This window comes from Chelonia mydas, chromosome 20, assembly GCF_015237465.2.
Source record: "Chelonia mydas isolate rCheMyd1 chromosome 20, rCheMyd1.pri.v2, whole genome shotgun sequence".
NCBI lineage: Eukaryota > Metazoa > Chordata > Testudines > Cheloniidae > Chelonia > Chelonia mydas.
The window spans coordinates 16,102,586-16,130,195 of record NC_051260.2 but is presented as its reverse complement, the minus strand read 5'-3'; the positions used below and the strand labels follow the sequence as shown (position 1 = coordinate 16,130,195).

The following is a 27,610-nucleotide window of genomic DNA, read 5'->3' as shown; positions in this document are numbered from 1 at the left end:
TTTTGCATGAAAGCTGAGGTTGTCCCATGACTCCAGGAGCTGGGGCTTTAAGAGAGATGGCAGCACGGAGCAGCTCAGTTCAGGCAAGGGTTCTACCCTGAGACTTCACACTGGAAATTGACTGAGGTGTTTGTCCTGGTGCAACCACATCGGTTAGGGGAGTGGGTTTTAACGACTGTAGCTATAACAGAAGAACTCCTAGTGTGGACACAGCTATACTGAGATAAAAGCATCTTAAACCAGTATAACTTACTGCCTTTCCCTTATCTGAATAGCTTGACAGGTAGAAGCAGCTGTATATGGTGCGTCCACACTAGGGGATTGTACTGTATTACCGGGACCCATCAGAAAAGGAGAAGGCTGATGTATCAGATGCTAGTGGAGCTATGGGACTAAGGACTCGTCTCTCTTCCTGCATCTGAGAGGAGGGTGATGTCTAGTGGTCAGAGCAGGGAATCAGGACTCCCAAGTTCTGTTCTTGGCTTGGGGTGGGAGTGTGGTTAGAGGATTGAATTGAGTGTGAGGATTCCCAGCTTCTATTCCCAGCTCTTCCATTTGCTCCCTGGGTAAGTCATGTCCCCTGGTTGTGCCTCAGTTTCCCCATTTTACAGAGCTCCTCAGACGGCAGGTGCAAAAGTTTTTCACCATGTTGCTTTTACTCCTCAGTAGCCTCTCCTCAGCCTGCCCATCAGTCCTTGCTCCTCCGCTCCCCTCACTCTGTCTAAAACCCGCTGGGCTCTCCATTCAGTCCACCTGGGTATCTCATACCCGCTGACTCTTTTCTGTGCCCTCCCGTTCACCCCCTTTTCTCTTGGCTCACTCCTCCATGACAGCTGCTGTCCAGAAAACCATTGTGAGAGGAGCACTGGTGCTGTGTGGAACAGCGCCCCTCATGGCTGATTGTGTTCCCCTCACCCAGGCAGCTCCATCCCAAACCCTGCCTGGTCCCTTCTACCTCAAGAGAACCGTGTTATGGGCCAATCCTGCCTGATGAGTGCACCATGCTGCCCCCAGCCTTGCGGGTGACCTGGCTCTTCCAGGGTCACTTGACAAGGTTACCGGATAACCTGGTTTGGCCTGTCCATGTTGCCCTCCCTGCTGAGCCATGCATGTGCCAGGGCATTCTAGGAAAATCTGGGGAACTATCCTATCATGCTTTGCCATGGAGGATTGTGGGTGCTTTTCACACAGCGCAATGCATTTTGGGAAGGTCTGGCAGAGTCCTGGGAGGCTGGGTATGTCCAACTACCCTGACCTGCGTGGAGCATGGACACACCTGGATAATCATGCAGGGTCCTGTTTGCAACTGTATCGAGGGGACCAGCCCAAGTGGGATTTGAACCTAGATCAGGGATGTGGCAAATGTCCCATTATCCGAACCATGGAGCAGCGATCGGGACCACGTAACACTATTGCTGGGGCCTCGGGTGCCCAATTGCTGACAGGTTGAGAACGCAGCACAGGTGGAAGTGTCCTGAGCCTGGAGGGTGAAGATGGGGGCTACTTCCCCAAACCAGGGGGCAGTGTGGAGCTGCACTCCCCCTCTGTGCTTCAGGCCGATCTCTGCAGGGCCAGTTTTCTGGACACCATGCTCGGATGGACCTTCACGCTAATTTTCTCTTCATCCTCCCTGTCTGTCCTACTCCCCCCTCTCTGTCTTTTTCCCTTCTTGTTTTGCTGTCCCTCCCCCGCCTTTGTCAGTTACATCCCTTTAAAGACCGGAAGAGACCCCCCCACTAACCCCATCTCCATATGGTCCACAGCCTTATCGTAGCTAATGCACTAACTGGTCGGCCAGTGTCCAATCCATCCCTGAGCATCTTGTTGCCCAACAGCCTGAACTCTGAGGAATGCCGAGTTTCTGTCGATTTTTTCATTTCTTCCCTTCGCACCTTGAGGACGCACCCATTCTTTGCACCGAGAGCACAAAAACTGCGGGCCTCTCTAGAGCAGTCTATACCAGAGCTATGAATGAGTCTCGATGTGTCCTCTGGGAATGCTTTCTGCCGCATGCTGCATGCCTGCTGCATGAGCCCTGGCGTGGCGCTGTCTTGCCTTGGCACTGGGAGGAACGCGCTTTGTTGGATGGTACTGGCTGCATCCTGTGCAGTGAGCATTAACTACGCCTCCCCTGTTTCCCTTTGCTGACGCCGAGTGCACTGCTGCCTTGCAACATGGAGTTTGTGTTTCTTTCTTTGTTGATTTCTTTATCTTAATTTAAATTTTTTTAAAAAGTCAGCGAGCTCTTTGGAAAGAACTCTGGGGAAGGCAGGGAGGGATGCAACCCAGAGAGGAGAGGTGGGGTCTAGAGGTTGGAACAGGACTTCTGGGTTCTCTGCCCAGCTGTTGGAGGGGAGTGTGTCTACTGGTTAGAGAAGGGAGCTAGACGTCAGGGCTCCTAGGTTCTACTCCTGGCTTTAGGAGTGAATGTGGTCTAGTGGGTAGAGTTGGGAGTCAGGTCTCCTGGGTTCTAATCTTGGCTCTGGGATGGAACTGTTGAAAAGTGGTTAAAGCAGGAGCCTGAGCCAGGACTCCTGGGTCCTATTCCCAGTTCTGCCACTGACACTGTGTATAACAGGGAGACAGTTGCCTCAGTTTCCCCACCTCTAAATTGGGGACAATTCTGGCCTGCCCACCAGTGGCTGAGGTTTAATCCCCAAATGCCAGCAACACACTCTGAGATCCTCAGCTGGACAGAGACAGGTATAGGCCAGGGCTGATTGTTGTAAAGGGAGTGCCTCATTCATTGGCACTGGGCACCTTCATAGGCCCATCAGCATCCAGAGGGGATGTGGGGAGGGGTGCTGGTTAGCAAGAGCTGGGGATCCCCCGAGTACTGAACCCGGTGACACCTCAGAGTTCTCCCCAGGGCTCCCCTGTTTTGAAACTCACGCCGGTCTCAGGTGCGGGGACCATGAGGGTGACGCGCTTCTGCTTGCCTCTCTGCAGAGGCTGCTCCGCATGGACCTGCCCGTGGCTGACGACAACACCGTCCACTTCAACTCAACCCTCATGGCTCTGATCAGGACCGCACTGGACATCAAGATCGCCAAAGGCAAGTGCGAGGCTCTGGGGCAGTGGTGGTGGGGAGCTGGCTCCTCTGTGCAGGACGGGGGCTTACCAGCAGGGCACCGTTCTGCAGCCCCACCTTCAAAAGGAAATCCACAACTGCTCCAGTCCTGCTCTCACCCAGCAGGGGGCACTGCAGGGAGCAGGGCAGGAGCGCTGGCTGTGGGGGGAACTTCTGGCTGCTCCAGGGAGCAGGACAGTAGCACTTTCACTGGGGATCTGATATTTCGGGGCTCCGATGCCCAGCCACTGACCTTCCCCCCGGCTTGTGCCTTCCAGGAGGAGCCGACAAGCAGCAGATGGATGCCGAGCTCCGGAAGGAGATGATGGCCATCTGGCCCAACCTCTCCCACAAGAACCTGGATCTCCTTGTCACCCCTCACAAATGTGAGCATCCCTGCTTGTTCCCCGCACTGTCCCCAAGCTCGGCAGCCCGCCTGGCTTCTGCTGTAGGGGCAGCCAGCCCCAGCCCTGGCATGGGAACTTCCCCGGGATGGGCATAGCACCCATGTCCAGACAGCATGCCCGCCCCCCATTAACCAGGTCACTGCTGCCCAGCAGGGTGAGCTGTGCAGGGCTAAGCATCCCGTTCGCACCACGGGGGCTCGCGCTGTCCCGTGCCCATTCTGTGCCTTGGGGGAGAGATGTGTGTGCTGCGGGGGCTGGGAGTCAGGACTCCTGGGGTGTGGGAAGGGAGTGGGGTCTAGTGGTTAGAGCATCAGGACTCCTGGGTTCTATCCCAATGTGTCACTGACTTTCTGGGTGACTTTTGGCGAGCTGAGCCCTGGAGGCTCCCAGCCACTCAGCACAGAGGTCCGTCTATCCGTCCATCCATCCCCAGGGATCTGTCTGGTCTGTAAAGCCCCTTATCTCTCTGGCATCTCTATGCCTTGTTGTGCCCAGGGCCAAGACCTGTGTGGGCCCAGAGTCTGTGTCCCCATCTTCCCCACCAATCAGTGGGGGCACTCAGCTTTGGGGACCAGAGGCTGAGAGGGTTGAAATTCTGGGGGGAGTTGGGCTGCTTCGTGCTGGGCCAGGGCGGGGGTGGGGCTGCTGATAATGCTCAGCCTCTCTCCCTTCCTGCCTCCCCCAGCCACGGACCTGACAGTTGGGAAGATCTACGCCGCTATGATGATCATGGAGTACTACCGGCAAAGCAAGGCCAAGAAGCTCCAGGCCATGAGGGAGGAGCAGGTACATCCCCTGGGGTTTTCAATTCCTGGCTCTCCCACTGACTCACTTGAGTAAGCCCCTTTGCCACTCTGTGCCTCAGTTTCCCCCTCACGTTGGGCTGGTCAGGCAGACTCACCTCCGGGAGCGGGTAGGGTGGAGCTGCCTGAGAAGTGCATTGAGACCCTCAGGTGAAAGCCGCTACCACAGTGAAATGCTCCTGCCCTGGGCTGGAGGTTTGAGCCAAGGTTCCCAGCCAGGGGGAAGGAGGGTGCCCGGCCCAGGCTGGCTTGGGGGCCTGCTCACAGCTTTTGTTCCCTTCCCATAAGCTGGTCTGATGCCTCCTGTCTTCCCTGCAGAATCGAACGCCGCTCATGTTCCAGCGTATGGAGCCACCGTCCCCCACCCAGGAGGGAGTCCCGGGGCCGAACGCTCTCCCATCCTCTCATCTGGACCAAGGGGGTGGCCTGTAAGTCCTGAGCATTCGCTGTCTGGTTGTCCTGCCCTTGCTGGAGAGCCCAGGACTGGCATAGCCGGGAGCTCCTCCCACAGCCAGCTCTCCTGCCCCGCTCCCCACAGCGCCCCCTGCTGGGAGAGGCAAGGACTGGAGGTCACCATACCCTGCAGAGCCTCCCTGTGGGAGAGCCCAGGACTGGCCAGAGAAGATGGGCGATGCTGGCGTGGCTCCGTTAACGGCAGATGCGCTGCTGCATTGCTGATTAGCCCCTCTAGGCCAGCATGGGTGGCTATGGCCTGACGTCCTGTCTGCTCTGGCAGGAGTGCGCCTGAAGGGGGCATCAAGGAGAGCCAGTCCTGGGTCACCGAGCGGGCACAGGAGATGTTCCAGAAGACAGGCACCTGGAGTCCAGAGCGAGGTCGCCCCGAAGACATGCCCAACAGCCGTCCCAATTCCCAGGTGATCGATTGATCGACGTCCATATGCACATAATCTGTCAATCCCTATACACCCCCTCTATCTATCTATCTATCTATCCATCCATCCATCTATCCCCATACACCCCCCTCTATCTACCTATCTATCTATCCATCCATCTATCCCCATACACCCCCTCTATCTATCTATCTATCCATCCATCCATCTATCCCCATACACCCCTCTATCTATCTATCTATCTATCCATCCATCTATCCCCATACACTCCCTCTGTCTATCTATCTATCTATCTACCTATCTATCTATCCATCCATCTATCCCCATACACCCCCTCTATCTATCTATCTGTCTGTTTGTCTGTCTATCCCAGGGGTGGGCAAACTTTCTGACCCGAGGGCCACATCTGAGTATGGAAATTGTACGGTGGGCCATGAATGCTCACGAAATTGGGGGTTGGGGTGCAGGAGCGAGTGAGGGCTTCGTCTGGGGGTACGGGCTCTGAGATGGGGCCAGAAATGAGGAGTTCAGGGTGTGGGAGGGGGCTCCAGACTGGGGCAGGGGGTGGGGAGGGAGTTGGGGGGTGAGGGCTCCAGCTGGGGATGCAGGCTCTGGGGTGCAGAAGGATGGGAGGGGGATCAAGGCAGGGGGTTGGGGCTCAGGAGGGGGTCAGACTTGCAGGCTCTGGACAGCGCTTACCTCAAGCAGCTCCTTGAAGCAGCGGTATGTCCCTCCTCCAGCTCCTACGCGGAGGTGCACCCAGGCGACTCTATGCACTGCCCTGTCCACAGGCACTGCCCCTGCCCCTGCCCCTCCCATTGGCCCCATTTGCAAGCTCCCGACCCCGCTCCCCAGCAGGAGCTCAAGAGCCAGATTAAAATGTCTGAAGGGCTGGATGAGGCCCCAGGCCGTAGTTTGCCCAGCCCGATCTATCCCCGTACACACGCATCTCTCTGTCTATCCCCGTTCACACCCATCTCTCTCTCTATCCGAATACACACCCATCTCTCTCTCTATCCGAATACACACCCATCTCTCTCTCTATCCCCGTACACACGCATCTCTCTGTCTATCCCCGTTCACACCCATCTCTCTCTCTATCCGAATACACACCCATCTCTCTCTCTATCCCCGTACACACCCATCTCTCTATCTGTCCCCGTACACACGCATCTCTCTGTCTATCCCCGTTCACACCCATCTCTCTCTCTATCCGAATACACACCCATCTCTCTCTCTATCCGAATACACACCCATCTCTCTCTCTATCCCCGTACACACCCATCTATCTGTCTATCCCCGTTCACACCCATCTCTCTCTCTATCCGAATACACACCCATCTCTCTCTCTATCCCCGTACACACCCATCTCTCTCTCTATCCCCGTACACACCCATCTCTCTGTCTATCCCCGTTCACACCCATCTCTCTCTATCCGAATACACACCCATCTCTCTCTCTATCCCCGTACACACCCATCTATCTGTCTATCCCCGTTCACACCCATCTCTCTCTCTATCCGAATACACACCCATCTCTCTCTATCCCCGTACACACCCATCTCTCTCTCTATCCCCGTACACACCCATCTATCTGTCCCCGTACACACCCATCTCTCTCTCTATCCGAATATACACCCATCTCTCTCTCTATCCCCGTACACACCCATCTCTCTCTCTATCCCCGTACACACCCATCTATCTGTCTATCCCCGTACACACCCATCTCTCTCTCTATCCCCGTACACACCCATCTATCTGTCTATCCCCGTACACACCCATCTCTCTATCTGTCCCCGTACACACCCATCTCTCTGTCTGTCCCCATACACACCCATCTCTCTCTCTATCCGAGTACACACCCATCTATCTGTCTGTCCCCATACACACCCATCTCTCTCTCTATCCCCGTACACACCCATCTCTCTCTCTATCCCCGTACACACCCATCTATCTGTCCCCGTACACACCCATCTCTCTGTCTGTCCCCATACACACCCATCTCTCTCTCTATCCGAGTACACACCCATCTCTCTCTCTATCCGAGTACACACCCATCTCTCTGTCTGTCCCCATACACACCCATCTCTCTCTCTATCCCCGTACACACCCATCTCTCTCTCTATCCCTGTACACACCCATCTATCTGTCCCCGTACACACCCATCTCTCTGTCTGTTCCCATATACACCCATCTCTCTCTCTCTCTCTCTCTCTCTCCTGTTCAGGAGCGGGGGGCAGGTCTGACCCCTTAGGGCTGGGTTATGTGGAGAAGCCCAGTCTGAGGGCTAGTCAGGCCTGGAGCTGGCCTGGTCTCCCAGCTGACCACTTAGCCGTTCTTCAGGGGGAATGAGGATGACAGATTTCCCACCACAGGCAGCTCCGGAGGCTCAGGTGCAGGGTGTCTCTGGTGCTTTCAGACTGGTAGGGAATCCAGGACACCGGGAGGAAGAACTGAGCCAGGGATCATGATTTTCAGCAGCAGTGTGTACTGAACAGAGCCGGGGACTAGGAGTCAGGACTCCTGGGATCTATCCCCAGCTCCGGGAGGAGAGTGGGGTCTAGTAGTTAGAGCCCGGGGAGCTGGGTTATGTTCCCTAGTCTGAGAGAGGAGTGGGTTAGAGTGGGGGAGGTCTGGCAGTCAGGACTCCTGCGTTCTATTCCCAGGGTACCCCTGACTTGTGAAGGACTTCTGACAAGTCCCTGCCTCTGTCTGTGCCTCAGTTTCCCCACTTGTAAAATGGGGGTGACACTACTTTACCAGGTGACCCTCTTTTTGCCTTGCCCTCTGCAGTCTGTGGAGATGAGAGAGATTGGGAAGGACGGCTACTCAGACAGCGACCACTACCTCCCTATGGAAGGGCACGGCCGGGCTGCCTCCATGCCACGACTCCCTGCTGAAAACCAGGTGAGGGGCTTTTTTTTGGAACCATCCAGGGACTCCACTGCCAAACACAATGACACCCCTGCTGGGAGCCCGGGTCGTCCTCCGAAAACGGGGAATTTCTCATTCAAGTGCATTTCGAATGGGGAGTCGCTCCTGGACTGATACAAAGTGAACCAATCCCTTGCCAGGACTCAGGATTGGGCCCAGATTACAAGAGACACCTTTTGAAATTCATAGCACCCTAGAGTGTCAGACCAGAAGAGACCATTAGATCATCTAGGCTGATCGCCCGCCCATCACAGGGGAGAGAACCTTGCCCAGTTACCCCTGCATTGAGCCCAAGAACTTGTGTTTGGCCAAAGCATTTTGTTGCCCCTTTGGCCCGTGTGGCAGCTTTGCAGGGCTGTCTCCATTCAGAGAAGAAATTGATGGTACGAGCCAGGGCTGTTCTTTGGTGTGATCTGGTTTTAGTTACAAAACATATTTACACCAAGTCCTGTTTCTCTGAACAACGGCAGGCGGTTTCCTTGTTCAGGAATCCCCAGTCTGCCGCTTCAGCGGGCTCTGTCTCTCTGCTTCACGGCTACTGGCTTTCTGTCTCTTTGCGTATGTCTTCACTGCCCATTTAACCCTGGTTCTAACCTGGGTCTTAGCCCAAACCCTCCTACCATCCACACAGAAAAGCCTCGGACCTGGGTTTGGAAGTGCTTTAAGTCCCGGCTATTTGACTCAGTTGGGGATGTGAGTTAGAACCCAGGCTCTGCTTTAACTCAGTCTGGAACATGCTAGTTCTTCGGTGCCCTTCCCACAGTTCCTCCTAAAGGACAGATTGACTCGGAAAGAATCCCACAGCATGTCAGCAGACAGAGCCATGACACACCTGGATGAGAGCAGAACCAGTGAGGACAGGGTAATTCAGGTCAAGCTTTTCAGTGGGGATGCTCACACCTGAATTGACCATGCAGAGAAGACAGACCAGTCCACACAGGTTAGCTCTGATCTGCCTTTTGTCTTGGGCAGACTCTCCATTGTCTGTACCTCTCTCTACTCCACAAAGGGGCTTAATTGCTCCTTCCCTTGAGTTTGAAGGAGCTCAGCACACCCATTGCATGACCACTTTAAGGTGGTCTGTGATTGCCTTTGGTGCAGAAATTCAGCTGCTGGCAGCCAGGAGCACCTGTCCACATGTCAGTATCTTCCAGAAAGGCCGTCCAGTCTTGATCTGAAGACTTCAATGGATAGAGAATCCTGAGCTTCCCTTGGGAGCTGGTTACAAATGTGGGACAGTCTGGCTTTCTCTTCCAGCCAGTGGTTGCTCTTCTGCCTTTCTCTGCTAGCTAAAGAACCCTTCAGTGCCCTGGATTCTTTCCCCAGACCCCGTAATCAAATCACCTCCGACCTCTCGATCTTCTTGTTGATAAGCTCCTTACCTCTCCCTGCCAGGAATTTTCTGCAGCCCTCAAATTATTTTTATAACTCTCCTCTGCACCTTTTCCAGTTTTTCAGCATCGTTTTTATGATGTGGACGCGCCAGACCTGGACCCACTATTCCAGTATCAGTCTCACCAAGGCCTTAGACAGGGGAAAAATCACCTCCCAGCTCCTACTCAGGAAAAGTGACTTTGGACATTTGCTTTCGTTGTCTCCAGCAGCTCTGCCACCCTGTGCTGAGAGGTGATGGCAATTCACTTGCTAAGCAGGAGTGGGCCGGGTCACCACTTGGGAGACCTCATGGGAAAGTTCCAGCATGAAAAAACGCAGCACGTGTTGTTGACTCAGCAGGGGATGGTGGGGGACGGGGACGGGGGGAGGAGTGCTAGAAGGTGCTGTGCTGCTGGAAATGGAGGGGCTCAGTCACTAGGGGGCGCTCTCCTCTCTGAGTCAGTATAGTCGCCAGGGTCTCTGCATAACACTAGGGGGTGCTATGCTGCAGGAGGTGATCCTTAAAGTCGCCATGCATTGAAATGAGGCTGTTAAAAATCCCATTGTCATATTCGTAGGAGTTGGGACATTTCTCCCAGCCAGATTTCAATTTCAGCTGCTTCTCTAAATTCCTCCTGTGATTCCAGCTGGATGCAGAATTCTTTCTTCATGTCTTTCCCTAAACTGCTGTGTAGCTTTGCTCTCCACTAAGCAGCTGCTGTGCTCCACCCCAGAGGTGGCTGCATTTTACCAATGGGTGAAATTGACCGTTCCTTTGGGAAAAGCTAGATTCTGTGCTGCATCTCCCGAGAGCGATTGCATGGAAGGTGCAAGCCCACTTTAACCCATGTAACCATGACAACAGCATCTCCAGAACCATATTATTATGGTCTCCATAACTGTGAGATCAAAGCCGTGGTCCATGTTACCGTGACACTGCAGTCTCTGTTACCATGACGTCGCAGTCTGTTGCTGGGACAACAACTCAGTAACCCTGACACTGCAGTTTCCCCTCCAGAATATCGATGAGTCGCAAGAGTCATTGTCTCACTTTGTATCAGTAACCAAAGCTTGCTAATAATATTATGGTGTCACTTTTCTAGCGCCCCCCTCTGGTGACCAAAGGAGCATCACTGGCAGGCCCCAGAGAGAGCCTTGTTCAACAGCCTGGGCCAGAGGGGAGGTCACTGTAACCAAGGGGCAGCTGAGGGAAATTAAGGGGGGAATGGAGCTATTTCTCCCAGGGAAGATGAAAGGGTTAAAGGCTCCAAAAAAAAAAAAAAGGAATCTTGTAAAGATGCAGAATCCTTCCTTGAGAGCAGCAGCAAAACGGGAGGAGGATTTTGTGGTCAGGAGGCCAGAGCCGAGGCCTGGGTTTCAGAGCTGATCCAAGCGTCGGGGGCTCTTGGATAGCATGAAATGTTAAGAGGCAGCATAATCTAATAGACTCAGCGTGAGATTTTTTGAGCCATGCACTCCTGGCCTCTTTCCTTGGCAATGGGAGAGATCATCTCTAATGGTCAAAGCAGAGGACTGGGAGTCAGGACTGCTGGGTTCTCATCCCAGCTCTGCCGCTGCCTCCCCGTGTGAGCTGGGGCAAGTCACCTCCCGTGTCTGTGCCTCAGTTTCCTCCATGTTCAAAACAGGGGGTGATCTGGCTTACCATTATGAGGTGTAACGTGTTAACATTCATCGGTTTCTTTGGAGCTGTTGGGTGGGATTCACCTCTCGGTTCCACCCAGGGCTGAGAGCCAACCCTGGCCTGTCCATGCTCGCGTGTTACGTGCACATCACTGACTCACGTGACCCCCTCCCTCCGCTGAAGGCGAACTCATACTGTCGCGATTCATCCGAGCGCAGCCACCATCTGAGCAAAGACCATTTGCCACTGCTGGTTCCATCAAGCTTATAACATGAGCGTCCCATGTTGGCATGAAGCATGCTTCAGAGCAACAGAACCCCCCTCCAGGCCCCCGAGGTGCGGTGCCCCCGGCCATCTTGGGCGCCTTCCTAGTGCCGCAACCCTGAGAGTGGCTGGGGGGACGGGGTGTTGTTAAGCATGCCCAGAGCATGTCAGATGCAATCCTTAGCGTACTGAGGAGCATTTACCGGGGCAATCTCCGTAGCGATGAGCTAAGTATGCACGTGTGGGATGTGGGTGGCGTGTGTCTGAGAAGGACAGCAACGACGTATCGCAACTTCAAGACTGAAAACTCCCGTCACCTACAATACTTCTTTAGCCTGAAAAGTTTGGGTCTAACCTGCCAAATTCTCCGTTGGTTTATGCCCCTGTAAACTGAGGTAGAACGTGACCCAGAGGGCGCGAATCCACATCCCAGCCCTTGACTGGCAGGTGTTTCTACCGGTTGGTGGCAAATCTGAGCTACCAGGAGTGGGTCCCCAAAAAATGGCCTTACCTTTAAGGGAATCAGGGGTGGGTCCCACCACCAGATAACGGTTGGGCTTGGTTGCTGTGGAGTTAGAGGGACACCTAGTGGCCACTCTGGGGCAGGATCTGTCAAACCAGCACTAGGGCCCGGATCCTCTTGGGCGTTGGACGTGGGCCTCGCTGAGCTGCCCGCTGGGCGCCTGGCACGGCTCCCAGCTGAACGCTGATGGCTCTGCAGGCGGCTGGGGCAGCGAGTGACTTACGTGCTGGAGGAGATCTGCTCTGATTTTCATTTCCTTTTTGCATGAGCTTTCTAGCGAGCTTCGTGGGTAACCATTGACCTTTGGGTCAGGGCAGGAGGGGGGCGAGACACCTGCTAAAGGCTGCACTGTTCCTTAGGGGCCGAAGGAAGGAGGGGAAGGGTCTTGGGTCCACCTCCACCCCTCAAACTGTCCCTTGGGCCCTACACCCTTGAGTCTCCCCTCCTGGCTGGGCTAGCAGAGTGGGGCGAACAGTGCGGGCCAGGCCAGGCACCATCCCATACAGCCAGGGGATGGGGGGTCAGGGAGGCTGCTCCTGGAGCAGGAGCAGGAGGCCTGATTCCCACATTGCTGGTCCGGCTCCATCCTGCCCCCATGGCAACCCAGGGGCCCAGCCAAGAGACCCTGAACTGATCAGTGTTCCTTACACATCATGTGGCCTAATGGTTAGAGCAGAGGGGGCTGGTAGTCCAGATTCCTGGATTCAATATCCAGCTCGGGGAGGGGAGGGGAGTGTAGTGGTTAGAGCAGGGACTGGGAGACAGGACTCCTGGGTTTTTTTCCTGTCTCTGTCACTGACTCAGTGTGTGACCTTGGGTGAGTCTCTTCCCCTCTCTGTCTCCATCTCCCCATCACTCAAATCCTTCCGTACCCCCAGGGGAGCTCTGGCGGCCGGAGCTTGTGACCCCAGCAGGCATCACTCTGAGACTAGCCAGGAGCAGAGGTGGTGAATGAGCAAGGGCCACTTCTACTCTCGTTCCTCCTCCCTGAATGGTTTTAAGGACAGTTAGCAATAGTGACTGGACACGTAGTCCTTAGCCTTCAGAGTCAACGGGGAGATGAACAGGGACTTGGCAGCCAGCTCCATTTCCCTCAGGCCCAGGTGCTGGATCCCACTAATCACCAGTGGGGGTGGGGGGGAGATAAGGGATTCTCCCAAAGCCAACAGCGTGGCTGGGTAGCTGCTACTATGTAGCAACCAAGATCCTCCTACTTCCCCCCCAAGCAGCGGGTCGGGGCTGGAGCTCTATGAATTTGAGGCTCTTCTGCCATGCTCTGCCCTCCCCCCCCGCATTATTTAATGCCCCTTGTGCCAGTTGAGGGGGGTCATCAAATCCCGCCTGTCTGCAGACTCAGCCAGTTCACCCTGCTGCTTCCCCCGCAGCTGAGCCTGTTGGGTGCTCTCCTTCGGCACTCCCCAACTGCAGGGGGGCTCGGCCAGGGGCACAGCATGCCAGCCCCGGGGCTGCAGAGGGAGGGCCCATCCCAAAGCATCTCCCTGGCGATCAGCAGGCTCTGGATCAGGCCCCACAGGGGCAGGGGGGACTAGGGAGATCCGAGCAGTGACTCTGCAGCTTTTAACAGCAGCCCAAGGCACGGCTGGGACACAGGGGGGCTGGAGCCTGCTCTGTTGCAGCATGCACAGGAGTGGGGGCTGGGGAGGGGGGGCTGCTCCTGCCCGCACTGCTTTCATCCTCCGCTGCTCACTCCATGCGTCCCGCTCCCCCTCCATCCTCTGGGGCCGCTGCCTGCCCCTGCTTGGCTTGGGTGCTGGGAGCACACGCGGCTGCAGGATGGAAGAAGCCCCCATCTGTAACTGACTGATAACCGAGTCTCTTCTCCCCTCCCCTGCCCACCCCTCACTCCCTGCCCTTCCTGGTGTCCTCCTGCCCCCCTCCCAAGCCCCCTTCTTTGCCTTTATATTTATTTTCTTCTCTCTCTCTTTCCCTTTCTGTGTGCACCGTCTTGTCTGGCTCTGGCAGAGGAGGAAGGTGCGACCCCGAGGAAATAATCTCAGTGTATGTACCGTGGTGGGGGCTCTCCAGTGCCACTCACTCCACGCCCACGATCCCCCGCTCGCCTCTAGCCGGTCTCCCTCCCTTCCTTGATCTGTCCCCAAACACATCTAGCTAGCCTGTCTGTCTCTCCATCCATCCCTTTCCCTTCTCCACGTCTCTCGCTCTGATCTCCATCCTCTTCTGTCTGCCACGTCCGTTTCATTGCACACCACCTAGATTAGTGGCCCTGGCAGTGGGCTGCGTTCCTCTCTCTTTCATCACAGCCAACAGCAGCTACGTAGGCAGCCCCAGCGCTCCAGGAGGGGGCAGCCTTTCAGGAACTGCTCTGTGTTGATTTCACCTCCTCTCTAGCTGCCTCTGTCCCTGGCTTTTGCTCCATCCCCCTCTGAGGGCTCCCTTGTCATCTCTCCCCTGCTGGGGTCCAGCTCCTCTCATCACAGGCCGGGAGGGGATGGCGAAGGAGCGGTCTGCGAGACCTGACCCTGCTGGATGCTGGTCGCCATCAGCTCCCATTGTCTGATCTACACTGCCCTTCTCCACCCTGCTCTCTACTACTGTCCTGCTGGGAGCCAGGACCCTTTCCCGTCAGGGGTCTCCTCCCCTCCCTCCATCCTGGTCTTCTTCCGCAGCTGTCACCTCCTCTCTTCCCCCTGCCTTACCCTGGGGCCAGGTGACTCCATGACCTCCCTTGGGGATCCTTCCAAACTGCCCTTGGCCCCATGTGCTCGGGGGGAGGAAGCGCAGTCGAATGGCGAGAGGAGCAGGCACCCGGAGCCTGGGTCTACTCCCAGCTCTGGAGGAAAGCACGTGCTGGGCTAGAGAACAGATGGTGTCAGCTCCCGGCTGGTCTGCACCCGCAGTTACTCCACAATCGCTCTCGCTCACCCCCTGCCTTAATCCAAATGCACGTTCCAGTGTAGCTAACGTGTTTGAAGCCTCATCCGTCCACCCGTTCCTTCAGCTGGTCTCCCTACAGAAATTGACTGGCATCCCCAGCTGGGCACTCTCTTGGAAAGTCACTTCCATTTCAGACGGGAATATGCACACCGGGGGCGGGGGGTGCTGTGGTGTTCCAGGATACGTCGTGGCAGAAGTGGCTGCTTTAGTCTGCTCCAGCTGTGCCAGGAAATCTCCCCCCATGAAGACAAGGCTAAAAGATGTGACGTCAAACACATTGTATTAAACCACAGCAACCTCTAGCAAGCTGCCAGAGACTGGTGTGGACAGCAGAGAACACTCCTGGAACCACATTAGCTGGCTGAACTGTCGCTAAGGGGACGTCTACACGGCAGCCACGGGCTGCGACTGTGGATCCTGGAGCCGTGAAGCTGCAATTGCCCAGGTCTCAGTGCAGGCTGTACAACCCCAGCTGGAGCTCTGGGTAATTACTTGGGCAGCTAGCCTGCGCTGGAGCGACCCCGGCAGTACCCAGGCGAGCTAGATTACTGCTAGCTCAGGTCTGGCCGTGTGAGCTGCGGCATGCCCCATGATTGCAGGGTAGACATGTCCACGCAGTGTTTGTCCTGTGGTACCCATCTGCACTAGGAAGGGGTTTTTTTACCAATATACTGATACAGCTCCTAGTGTGGGTGCAGGTTTACTGGCATAAAGGTGCCTTAAACCAGTATAAAGGTGTCGTAACCCAGTAGAGTGAATTCCTCTTCCTGAATGGGAATAGCTGTACGAGTAAGCAGGGCTGGTAATAAGCTATACCCCTACATCACTGTGTCCACACTCGGGTTTTATGGCTTTAACCAACCCGGTGTAGCTAAATCAGGACAACTAGTGTAGGCTATGGCGAAGGCTACAGTACAGATTTCTGCCTGCCGGGGGTGTGAAGAGGGGGGTTCCCAGATCGACACAGCTGTGCTGGCAGAATCCCCTAGCACAAATATTGGCAAATCTGCTTTCACTGGGCTACCTTGTTTCGCTCGCTGGGGCTGGGAAAAGGCACAGTGAGGAAGGCACAGGGTTGCGCGTATAAGGGGCGCTTTGCGGGTACAGGGTCCTGGTCTAGCTACACCCGTACATACTTGGTCTCAGCACCCTCTGCCCCCTGTGACCAGCTGGTGCATTTGGCAGGTCAGCCTGCCCTGCTGTTTCCAACCACGTCAGTTTAAAGGGGTTTGCTAACACCCTGAGTCTACACAGTGTGTTCTCATTCACAGTTCCCCTCGGGGTGTCACGTATCCCAGGGCAAAGGGGCTGAGAGTCTGTGTTATTCTGTGGATTGGGGTGGGGCCTGTGACCCCAGGCATGGTCCACGCCCCCACAGCGCGAGGCACTGTACATTATTTATTAGGTGTATTACGGTAGCGCCCACAAGCCCTAGTCATGAACCAAGACCTCATTGTGCTGGGCCTGTATGTTTCTTAGTAGGTGTATTACAGTAGTGGTCAGAAGCCCCCGTTATGGCCCAGGCCCCCACTGTCCCTGGGCTGTAGAGACACAGAACAGAAAGACGGGCCCTGCCCCAAAGCTCTTGCAATCTCTTGTGGCTCCAGGGAGGTGCAGCCTAGGGGGGAGGAGGCAAAACTGGCTTCCACCATCTCTGTGTCCTCCCAACCAGGGGTGGAAAGCCCCCCCGCGGGGCATGTGGTGGGGGAGTTCTCCCCGGGGGGCTGTGGGGCTTTGCCAGCTGCCGGAGCAGTGCGTGCAAGGCAGGCGTGAAATGCTCCGGAGTGGGAGTGTTCGCTATCCAGAGGTCAGTGACACACAAAGTGCAGGCGACAGGGAGACAGGCAGCTAGTGTTTAAAAGAGAGGGGGCGGGAGCCAGGACACCTGGGATCTGTGCCTGGTGCTGGGAGGAGAGTGGAGTCTAGTGGTTAGGGCAGGGGCTGGGCGCCAGGACTCCTGGGTTCTGTTCCTGTCTCTAAGAGGGGAGTGGGGTCTTGTGGTTAGAGCAGGGGGCTGGGAGTCAGGACTCCTGGGTTCCGTTCCAGCTCTGGAAGAAGGAGTGGGGTTTCTTGGCTAGATCAGGGGGACTAGAACTCTTGACTCCTGGATTCTACTCCTAGCTCACTCACTGTGCCTCAGTTTACCCTCCAGTAACTCTGATCTCTCTCCCAGGGGGTGTTTGTGAGGCTTAATTAGTGCTAGGAAGGGGCCTCCCAGTCTGCTGTGTATGCTTCTGCACCACAGCGGGGAGAGGCAGCCAGAGCTCCTCCACGGGGCAGTCCGGTTTGTGGTCCCGTAGCTCTTTTGAATGGAAATAGCCATCCTGGTTGTGTGTGGGAACAGGGGAAGGGGCAGCGGGGACTGGGCAGGGGAGGCGTCAGTGCTGGGATTCTCCTTCCCATGCTGTAGCACTGATCCCCCCCCCCCCCTCCCCCAGGTTTGAACAGATCGACCCTGGGATTGCTGTACAATATGCCTGATTCTCAGCTCCCTGCTCTAAGGACATGGTTCTTCCCCATTGTATCCCTGAGCTGCAGGGGCCCATCACCTGACCAGCTCCATCTAGCGTTGCTGGAGGGTCTTTGGGTGTAGATGATAAGGCTTCCTGGGTGTCTCCGGAGGCACTTCGCCTGTAGATGCCACTGGCGATGGTGTCTCCTGGGTGTACCTGGAAGCTCTTCGCCTGTAGATGCCACTGGCGATGGTGTGTCTCTGGGGGCACTTCACCCGTAGATCCTGCTGCTGGGTGCCCTGTAGGAGCAATGCCTGTGGGGAGGGGCACAGCTGATACTCCCAGGAGGGTTGTGGTCGAGGTCAGTTCAACATCCCCTCTGGGTGGTGGAGCCCCCCGGACATACTGGAGGCCACCGAGTCCCTTGATGCTACCTCTGCTTGGGCCCCTCAGCTGGACGGCCATGGTGGCCTCACCAGGGGAGAGGAACAGGATGGCTCCCGGTTGGTGGGAATGTGGTATTTTTGTGGGCTGTGCTTCCCAGGCTCTCCAGGTGGCCACAAACCATCTCACCGGCCTGAGCCATTGCAGACAGCAAGGGCCTTTGACTGGGCTCCCTGCGGGCCTGCCCATGGCATTTACAGCAACCTCCATCCCAGCCGTAGACAGGACAGGATCGTCCCACGGGAAGGAACCCAAGTAGAAGGAGACACAATCCCTCAGTTTGCCTGGCTATGGAGAGTGGCACCTAGATTGGGAAACCTAATGAGCCATAGCAGGCTGAGAAGAACAGAATATCTAATGGTTAAAGCTTAATCGGGAGCCAGGCTTCCTGGGTTCTCTGTCTGACTTAAGTGTGGTGTAGTGGTTAGATCACAGGATTCCTGGGTTCCATTTCCAGCTCTACCACAGATTTGCTGTTGGTTTTTGGGTGAGTCATCGCCTTTCCCTGTGCCTCAGTTTCCCCCTCCATACAATGAGGAAAACAATCCTTACCAACAGGGCGGGCTGGGGGCGTGTCTGTGAGGTTTAATTCACGGGTGGTAATTTGAGATCTTCAACGTAAGAGAAAGCCAAACTCTTATCTCACCCAGCCCCGCAATGCTGATCAGATCACCCCCCTGCCAGGCCCTGCTGCTGGGGGCAGCATAGACTCCAGGGAGCTGAGCTGCATTCGTTCCCCAACCCCCCAAATAACCTCATGGGGGAGAGGGTTCACAGAGATAATAGCCCATAGCACCAGTATGACAGGATCCTAGAACTGAGAGCTGCTTGCTCCCCAGCTGAGGTCCCCAATACCAAGGGGCGAAGAGTCCCAGGAATTAGGACCCTGAGGTCATAGGTCCCTCTCTGAGATCCACAACTAGCACCAGAACCCAGAAGGCTCATGGGTGGGTCCATCCTGCAGGAAGGGACAACCCACTGATCCACCTGGGAGAGGGGCCAAGTCCAGCCCCTCACAGTACATGACACTGAGGGGTTGGTGTGGCCATCACAGGCCAGGAGTCCAGGGAGGGGGCATTCCTGAGCCTGGCAAAGCAGCCCCTCAATCTCCAGGGCCCCATGGCGGTGAGGCCCCCTCACTTCCCCCAGCCCATCCATCCCACCTATGAGGACTTTCGAAGGTGTGTTCATAGAGTCGTAGATGCCAAAGCCAGAAGGGACCATTGTGATCATCCAGTCGGACCCCCAGGATAACTCAGGCTGAAGAATTCATAGAGCGGTGCTTTTAGAAACACATCCAGTCCTGATTTCAAAATTCTCAGGGATGGAGAAGCCACCATGATCCTTGGTGCATTCTTCCAGTGGGTAATTACTCTCACCATGACAAATGAATGCCTTGTGGCCAGTCTGAATTTTCCTAGCTTCAACTTCCAGCCATTGGATCATGTTAGACCTTCCTCGGCTAGGTCTGGGGGCCTGGATTAGGGCCCAGTCCTGCAAGGTGCTGAGCTCAGTGGGAACGGAGGGTACTCATCTGGAGTACTGTGTCCAGTTTTGGGCCCCACACTACAAGAAGGATGTGGAAACATTGGAAAGCGTCCAATGGAGGGCAACAAAAATTATTAGGGGACTGGAACACATCAGTTATGAGGAGAGGCTGAGGGAACTGGGATTATTTCGTCTGCGGAAGAGAAGAATGAGGGGGGATTTGATAGCTGCTTTCAACTCCCTGAAAGGGGGTTCCAAAGAGGATGGCTCTAGACTGTTCTCAGTGGTAGCAGATGACAGAACAAGGAGTAATGGTCTCAAGTTGCAGTGGGGGAGATTTAGGTTGGATATTAGGAAAAACTTTTTCACTAGGAGGGTGATGAAGCACTGGAATGGGTTACCTAGGGAGGTGGTGAAATCTCCATCCTTAGACATTTTTAAGGTCAGGCTTGACAAAGCCCTGGCTGGGATGATTTAGTTGGGGTTGGTCCTGCTTTGAGCAGGGGGTTGGACTAGATGACCTCCTGACGTCCCTTCCAACCCTGATATTCTATGATTCAGCCTCCCTTAGGATGAGGGAGAACCAGCGGTGCAATGTCATAGGTCCATGGGTGGACAGATGGCTCCATAGACCTTTGAGTGGAAGGATAGATCTCTGCAGGTCTCCGTGGTTCCTTAGCTCCAGGGATGGAGAGAGAGTGACGAAGACGTGGGTGGAGGGACAGACAGATGCACAGATAGTTTCAATAGGATTAGTCGGCATTTGTTTGTAACTCCATCCCTGTACCCCTCCCCCTTCCCGCAGGCTTCCCCGTCCCCCTGCAGTGCCGCATAAATCTATGGGTCTGGGTCTGTCGTTTCCTTTGCAGACGATCACGGACACCAGCCCCATGAAGCGCTCGGCTTCCATGCTGGGCCACTCGCGCTCCAAAGGCATCCGGCTGGACGACTACTCCTTGGAGAGGGTCGTTCCCGAGGAGAACCAGCGGCATCACCAGCGGCGGAGGGAGCGGAGCCACCGGGCCTCGGAGCGCTCGCTCAGCCGCTACGCGGACGTGGACACAGGTGGTGCGGCTGTTGGGGGGGATGCACGGTCTGTAGGCTGTTAGTCCCGCTCTGCTCTTGCCATGGAGTCAGACTAGCCCAAGCATGTGAGCTGGTGCGCTCGAGTGGCCGTGGACTGCAGAAGCAAAGTCCATGGAGTTACCCAGTGCAAACTGGGTGTGAGTGAGGTCAGGAGCCATATCCTCAGCTGGTGTAAATCAGCTGGTGCTGCTGAAAAGGGAAAAGCTCCATATCTCATTTCCCAACACACACACACACCCCTGAGCCAGCCAGTCCTGCTCTATATCCGATTCGCCAGCTGCCCTGAGCCAGCCAGCCTGGAGCTGGGACCCCCTGGGGTTGGGGTTAGGGGAGTCTGGCTTGGAGCTCACTGGCTGGTTGAGAGGCCCAGTTCATTGAAGCACATGGAGACCCTTGGATAGAGAAGGGCTGGTTAATTGGGGTGACTATACGGGTTCTTATTTCTGGCCAGACCAGCACTAGGGAGCAGCAGAAATCTCCCAAGACACCTGGGCGCCCGGCCATTCCTGACCAGTTCAGCGCACACAAGTGCTTCCGCTACCTTCTGAATAGTCATCGAGGTCCCAAGGGCTTGTCTACACCTAAAACACTGCCCTTGAGCACCCCACTGCGTGCTGCCCCCTCCTGTTAACTGCCTGTCCTACTACGCCCCCACCCTCCCGCCTCTTTCAGTGGGCAAGTCGCAAACCCTTTTTGCAGTCGCTTTACTGGGGTCAGAGTCTGTGATCTCTGTTACTTTGGTGTAAATCCAGAGTAAGCTCCATTGGGCCTGATCTCTGTTACACTGGTGTAAATCTGGAGTAAATGCCATTGGGTCTGCTATCTGCTACGCTGATGTAAATCCAGAGTAAACACCACTGAAATCAGATTTTGTTTATATGGGCTGATTCTCCTCTCACTTACACCAGTTATATACCAGGGTCAGCCCATTGACCTCCCTGGAGTCACTTCTGATTTACACCAGTATGAGTAAGCCCTAGGTACTGAGATATCATACCATTGAGCACGGTGCGAATGTCCAGGTAGTAACAGGCCACAGGACTCTAGTGCAATTGCACGCCACGTGCCACAGGACTGTTGTGTTTCCTGTCCACAGATGCTAACTGGATTGATGGCAAACTGTTTCCCGGAACGTAATAATCTCTGCCTCCCCCTCTCCCTCCACGGCAGGGCTGGGCACGGACCTGAGCATGACCACGCCATCGGGCGACCTACCTCCCAAAGAAAGAGACCAGGAGCGGGGACGGCCCAAGGACCGGAAGCATCACCACCATCACCACCATCACCGGCATCCCCACCCCTCCTCCGACAAGGAGCGCTATTCGCAGGAGAGACACGAGCACAGCCGGCCCCGCTCCAGAGACAGGCGCTGGTCCAGATCCCCCAGCGAGGGCCGTGAGCACATGCCCCACAGGCAGGTGGGTCTGGCTTTCCACTCCCCCCTTCACCTCTAGGGATGGGCACAGGGGTGGGGAGTGGGGGTGAAGCAGAGCCAGCCTGGAGCTCCCCGCTCCTTGGGGAGCAAGTTCCAGTTGTCCAGCAGGCTGAGCAAACATTGCGGGATCTCAGCGAGGGTGGAGCAGAGCGGGTTGGAGGCCCGAACTGACCCAGACATCTGTCACAGGTGCTGATCCCAACCCAAGCTCTGGAGCTTGGGGCAGATCCAGCGAGGGCTGGTTCTCTGGGATCTGGGAGCCAGAGTGGAGGAGCTGCTCTATCTCACTTGGCCTCTGGATCTAAAAGCCCAAACCTCCCAGGCAGCCACAGACTCATAGGGCCTAATTCTCAGCTACACAAATGCTCCTTCACCTAACCACTAGAGGGGGACAATGAGCCAGAATTAGCCACACCCCCTGGATGGGGAAGCTCCGCCCACACATCAAAGGGCTGCACAGATTCTGTTTCCCTGTACAGGCCCCCACAGGGGGGATCAGACCAGTGGCCTCTTCATCTAGAAAGCAGGAGTCCCTGCTGCCTGGTCTAAAGGACCAGAGACTGTGGTGGGGACAAAGAGTGGGGGGAAGTCATGGGTCCGTCCTGTGGATGAGGGCGTCGTCGTGAGCATTTATTGGGGGAACAGGAGCCCAGCCGGACACTGCATCCCCTTGTCCCCGACTGGAGGGGAATCCCACAATATCAGCCCCACTGAAATAACGCCCCAGCCAGCCAATCCCTGAGTGGCAGTCCTGGGGGGGGGGCTGTCCCCAGTCACAGACAGACTGAGTGACTCCCAGATCCAGAGCGCCAGAGGAAGGCATGGCCCAGAAGGGCTTTCCCCCTTATTCGCCCCCAGCAGCTGATCGACCCAAAGATCCCGTCCCCTCTCCGCCCCCTGCTTCCTTAGAGCCAGGGGAAGAGCAGCGAGTCTAACAAACTGCCCCGGGGAGCTCCTGAGGCTGGAGTGAGATCGACAGGAGCACCAGGGGTCCATGTGTCATTGGAGCAGTGTGGGAAATGGGGAAAGGGCCCAGGGGATGCTGGGAGGATCAGAGCCAGAGTAAGCTTCACTCCTGTCCACACACACACCCCTCCCCAACTCTCCAAAGGAAGTGGGGGAGACTGCTGCAGGTGGAAAAGCTCCTCCTGGCAGCTGGAGTACCCAGTTTTCAGATTTAGGGCCCGGCACTGGGGCACTCAGCGCAGTTGGGGCAGTTCAGCCACCAGAGGGCGCTCTGAAAAACGCGGGCAATAACCCAGGGTAAAACCACGGGCTGCCCATCGCAGCTCTGGGCAGGAGTCACAGCTGCGGATTTAAAGGGACCATCAGGTAAAACCGCCAAGGGCTGGAAGTCAGTGGGCCCCATTCTGAGCTCACTTACACACCAGGGTAAATCCACTGAAGTGGGTGGAGTGACTCCAGATTTACGCTGGCATAGCCAAGAGCAAAATCTAGCCTCCCGCATCCTCCCACTCGTGCACCATGGGGTGAAACACTGCAATCCCGAGTGGGGGCATTTTCCCTTCCCCTCACCCTCGCTGCGACGCCGACATGAGGATCAGAACTGGGCCCCGCTCGTTTACATCTGTCTAACTGCACCCCCTCACCTGATTGACACCGGGGTGAGCGAAAGGGGGATGGGACGATGTAGCTGAGCCATGTGCCCCCCACACCCCTGTGTTCTTGGCTGTGACTCATGCTGCCACCACCAGCTGGGGGGGGGGTTGGGAGGCTGCTCAGGGTGGGGGGGCCTTGAGGAGGGGCTGCCCTGTCACTTGGACAATGACGACCGCTTTGAACTCTCTTCAAGCCCTTTATTTCGGTTATTTTCACCCCTCACTCCCCCCTCCCCAAGCCATTGGTCTTCCCCGCTTGTTTCTCGGGAGCGCCATGCTGACAGGCCTTGAGTCCCATCTTTATTTCTGTGTCCGTTGTGTTGGGCTTGGCTGTCACGGCAAGGGGCGGGCACAGGTAAGATGGTTGGTGAGCAGAGACCCAAAAACCACCGGCCATCCAGTGTCTGTGGTGTGACCCTTTGCTGCTAACGCTGGTGGCTACTGGTGCCTCTGGGTTTTGTGACTCTGGAAAGTTTGGAATGAAGCTGCTCCTAAACAAGGCCCAGATGCCTGGCACATGCACACGGAGCTACAGGCCATGCCTGGCACACGCACACGGAGCTACAGGCCATGCCTGGCCCACGCACACGGAGCTACAGGCCCATGCCTGGCACACGCACACAGAGTTACAGGCCCATGCCTGGCACACGCACACAGAGTTACAGGCCCATGCCTGGCCCACGCACACAGAGCTACAGGCCATGCCTGGCACACGGAGCTACAGGCCCATGCCTGGCACACGCACACAGAGCTACAGGCCATGCCTGGCACATGCACACGGAGCTACAGGCCATGCCTGGTACACACACACAGAGCTACAGGCCCATGCCTGGCACACGCACACGGAGCTACAGGCCATGCCTGGCCCACGCACACGGAGCTACAGGCCATGCCTGGCCCACGCACACGGAGCTACAGGCCATGCCTGGCACACGCACACGGAGCTACAGGCCATGCCTGGCCCATGCACACGGAGCTACAGGCCCATGCCTGGCACATGCACACAGAGTTACAGGCCCATGCCTGGCACACGCACACGGAGCTACAGGCCATGCCTGGCCCATGCACACGGAGCTACAGGCCCATGCCTGGCCCACGCACACAGAGCTACAGGCCATGCCTGGCCCACGCACACGGAGCTACAGGCCATGCCTGGCCCACGCACACGGAGCTACAGGCCATGCCTGGCCCACGCACACGGAGCTACAGGCCCATGCCTGGCACACGCACACAGAGCTACAGGCCCATGCCTGGCACACCCAGGGCTATGGACAGAGATGTCACACACAGAGAGATACAGGAACACACATGGCACATGCATAGATATGGGCACCTGTGTGGCACATGACCAGAGTCACAGGCACACACAGGATACCTGCTCACAGGCACACACCTGACACCCCCCGAGATGTGGGAACACAGGTAGCGCACCTGCACCCACACACATGGCATATATGTACAGCTGGACACATACATAGCATCTGCAGACATGGGTACGGCACATGTGTGTCATACATCCATCCAGTGGGCACACTCAGGGCACGCTCATGCAGACGCATAGCCATGCGGGACACACACCTGGCAGACACTGACACATGCATGGCGTGGCAGAGAGCACACGGATATACAGGCACACGTGTGGCACACGCAAGTGCAAACACAGGCATCCGCATAGACCTGGGAACATACATGGCATGTGTAAGTGCGTGTGGATACCCGGCGCACAGACGGTTCAGCCCCATCACATTATCTCTGCTGAGAGCTAACACAGGCCCCAGGCTCTGTCTGTTCCCCAGGCCCCTGTGACAGCACGCGAGCACTGTGGAGCTGCGGTGGGCCGAGGAGAATCAGACCCCAGGCGCCTTGATGGATCAAGGCATCCGGCCTGCTTCTTTTTTCCGATCCAGGGCACTTGTATAGAGGCATCTGACCATAGGGGCTAGCCAGAGACAGCCAGTTACAGCACTTCCCCAGGGGCTAGCCTGCGTATGAACCCTTGCCCCCTACTGGATTATTGGAGCAGCTGAGCTGTGTGTCACAGCCCCTATATGGTTGAGGGGGGAGTCTCCTTTAGGAGCCTGGCTTTTGGAGCAGGAGGGCCCGTGCTCTGCCCTCCTTAGGGCTGAAAAATCTGGAACAACCTCAGAGGAAATCCTGGATCTGCTCAGAGCTGCCTGTCTCTACTCACACACGGAACATCACAGGGGAGCTTCGCCACCATTGCTTACGACCAGTCTCCTGGGTCAACGCCTACTGACCTGCTGTAGCGTTTCCAGGTAACCTCTCATTCTGAGCGGAGTGGAGGCAGTGGGGTTCAGGCTAACTCTCTGCTTTCCTGCCCCATCCCCTTGGTTTGGGGATCCTCTCCAGAGAAATCCTGCTGGAAGCTGTTTCCATCTGTCAAAGGTGCCCTGGCAGATCTGGTGGCCATTGGTGCAGGACTCGTGGGTCGTCAGGGTTCTGATAGGTGTAAACCCAGACTGACTCCAGTGGAGTGAGATGGGTGTGAGTCCACCCTGGTCACACTGAGAATGGACCTGGTCCTGAGGAGGCCGGTGTGAAGCAGACAGAGGTTCTCGTTGGGGAGACATTCCTACCCGCTTCCTAGGATGAGAACTAGCCAGGGATCAAATCTTTTAAGAACCAGAGCAGCCCGGAAGTCACATTTTGCCAGAGCTGGAGGGACCATGAACGTCCACAGTCTGTCGAGCTTGGATCTAAACCTAGAGCCTGTGGTTTTCATGTGGTTCTCTGACTTTGGTAACCACAGCTAGACCTGGGACAACCAACCAAGGGCTTTCCATCAATCTTCAACAGCTTCCCACGTGTTTGCCCCGCATTGCTTTGGCCACGACCTCTGCACGTGTCAGGCTTTTGTGTCCAATCCACTGTTGCAGACAAGCTAATTCTACAGCCTGTTGCCAGATTCCTTTCCCCAGCTGAGCTGGATTTCCAGCTGTTTCTCCTGCTCTTCGCACTTCCTCCAAATACATGCTCAGTCCGGCAAGGCCTGTCAGGCACAGGACCGCTCCTCTTTTCCCCAGTGCAGACGAGGGCAGCCCATTCCTAAACCAGGGTGGAGCTTGCCCCACTAGTCTGAGACAGTTGGAGAGACATGAACCCGATCTGAGCAGGAGACGACTCACCCCGAATCTCTGCCTGGTGGAGCAGCAAGACTGTGATGGCCTGAGCAGAGCCTGTAAGAGGGCACCAGTGTCTCGTCCACTGGACTGTCCTTCTCTCTCACCTTCTAGAGGGCGTCAGAGAGGCCCAAGCATTGGCAACGTGGCAGGTCCGGATCCCAGCTTCCCCAAAGGCAGGCAGGATCCGCCCGTGCGAGAGCGGGAGAGGATCTATGTGGGAAGCATGAAGAGTGGAGAAATTCAGGGCAACTCGGAGCCGCCCCTTTGCTCTTTCTTCTTTGCTGTTGCTCAGCCAAACCCCTCACCACACACCTTTGCCTTGCGGAAGCCAGTCGAGCCAGGCCAGTGGGGCACGAACCGGTGATAACAACATCCGCTCCGAGGCCACGTCTACACGCGCAGCGGCATGGGTGGAGCTGCATTCCTGCAGCACGGCTGGTGACGACGCTCTGTGCCGACAGGAGAGCGCACAAAACCCACCTCTACGGGTGGCAGAAATGATGCCCCCCCGCCCCCGACAGAGCACGCTCGGGGGCAGAATAGTCACACCCCTGAGCAAGCTAAGCTGTGCCGACCTAGGCTGTAGGGTAGACATAGCTTCAGATTCCAGAGGGTGAAGGATGTATAAAAGATAAAGGCCCTTCTGCTTCAGGGCATGAGCCAGTCACCGCCTGACTGCCGGGGCCAGCAAAGGATGTCCTCCTGGGCAGGTGATTCCATTGTCGGCTACTGGCCCTCCTCCCGCGGCTCCGATTCTGGGGAAGTCACCTCACTCTGCAGCGGGTAAGTACCCCGGTCCGTGGACCTTCCACCCAACAGCAGACACCCGCCAGCAAGCAGCTCTCACTCCCGAAGCCCCGCGGCTGGAGGCAAGCCGCACACACTGGCTCTCCCAATGGGGTCCGCTCTGTTCCAAACTTCTCCAGACCCAGTGCTCTCCCCTCCTCTTTCCTTGCCGGACGCCCCCTCGCCCTTTCCACCCCAGTTTCCCCACCCCACCCTCCCTCACCCCTATTTTTTTTTCAACTCCAGCTGTTTATTTTCTTTTGAGTTCCTTTTGGAATCACCTTTGGTAACGCACAGAACAATTCATGCTCTGCAGGCCCTGCGGGTTGTCTCTCTCTCTCTCTCTCTCTCTCTCTCTCTCTCTCTCTCTCTC

General features: G+C 56.3%; 1 protein-coding gene across 18 annotated transcripts in view; it reads left to right on the top strand.

Moving 5' to 3' along the window:
* CACNA1A (calcium voltage-gated channel subunit alpha1 A) overlaps window positions 1-27,610 on the top strand; it is a 157,322-nt gene that overhangs the window by 126,271 nt on the left and 3,441 nt on the right. For 15 of the 18 annotated variants that reach the window (XM_037887956.2, XM_043532892.1, XM_043532895.1 and 12 more), the window contains 9 exons: window positions 2,950-3,055; window positions 3,349-3,456; window positions 4,163-4,263; window positions 4,599-4,708; window positions 5,017-5,155; window positions 7,924-8,037; window positions 13,851-13,886; window positions 20,038-20,233; window positions 21,425-21,672. In XM_037887956.2, the coding sequence (XP_037743884.2) occupies window positions 2,950-3,055; window positions 3,349-3,456; window positions 4,163-4,263; window positions 4,599-4,708; window positions 5,017-5,155; window positions 7,924-8,037; window positions 13,851-13,886; window positions 20,038-20,233; window positions 21,425-21,672 (1,158 nt within the window). Of the gene's footprint in view, window positions 1-2,949; window positions 3,056-3,348; window positions 3,457-4,162; window positions 4,264-4,598; window positions 4,709-5,016; window positions 5,156-7,923; window positions 8,038-13,850; window positions 13,887-20,037; window positions 20,234-21,424; window positions 21,673-27,610 lie in introns of those variants that run through there. The other 3 variants (XM_043532900.1, XM_043532896.1, XM_043532901.1) reach the window with 2 other exon arrangements.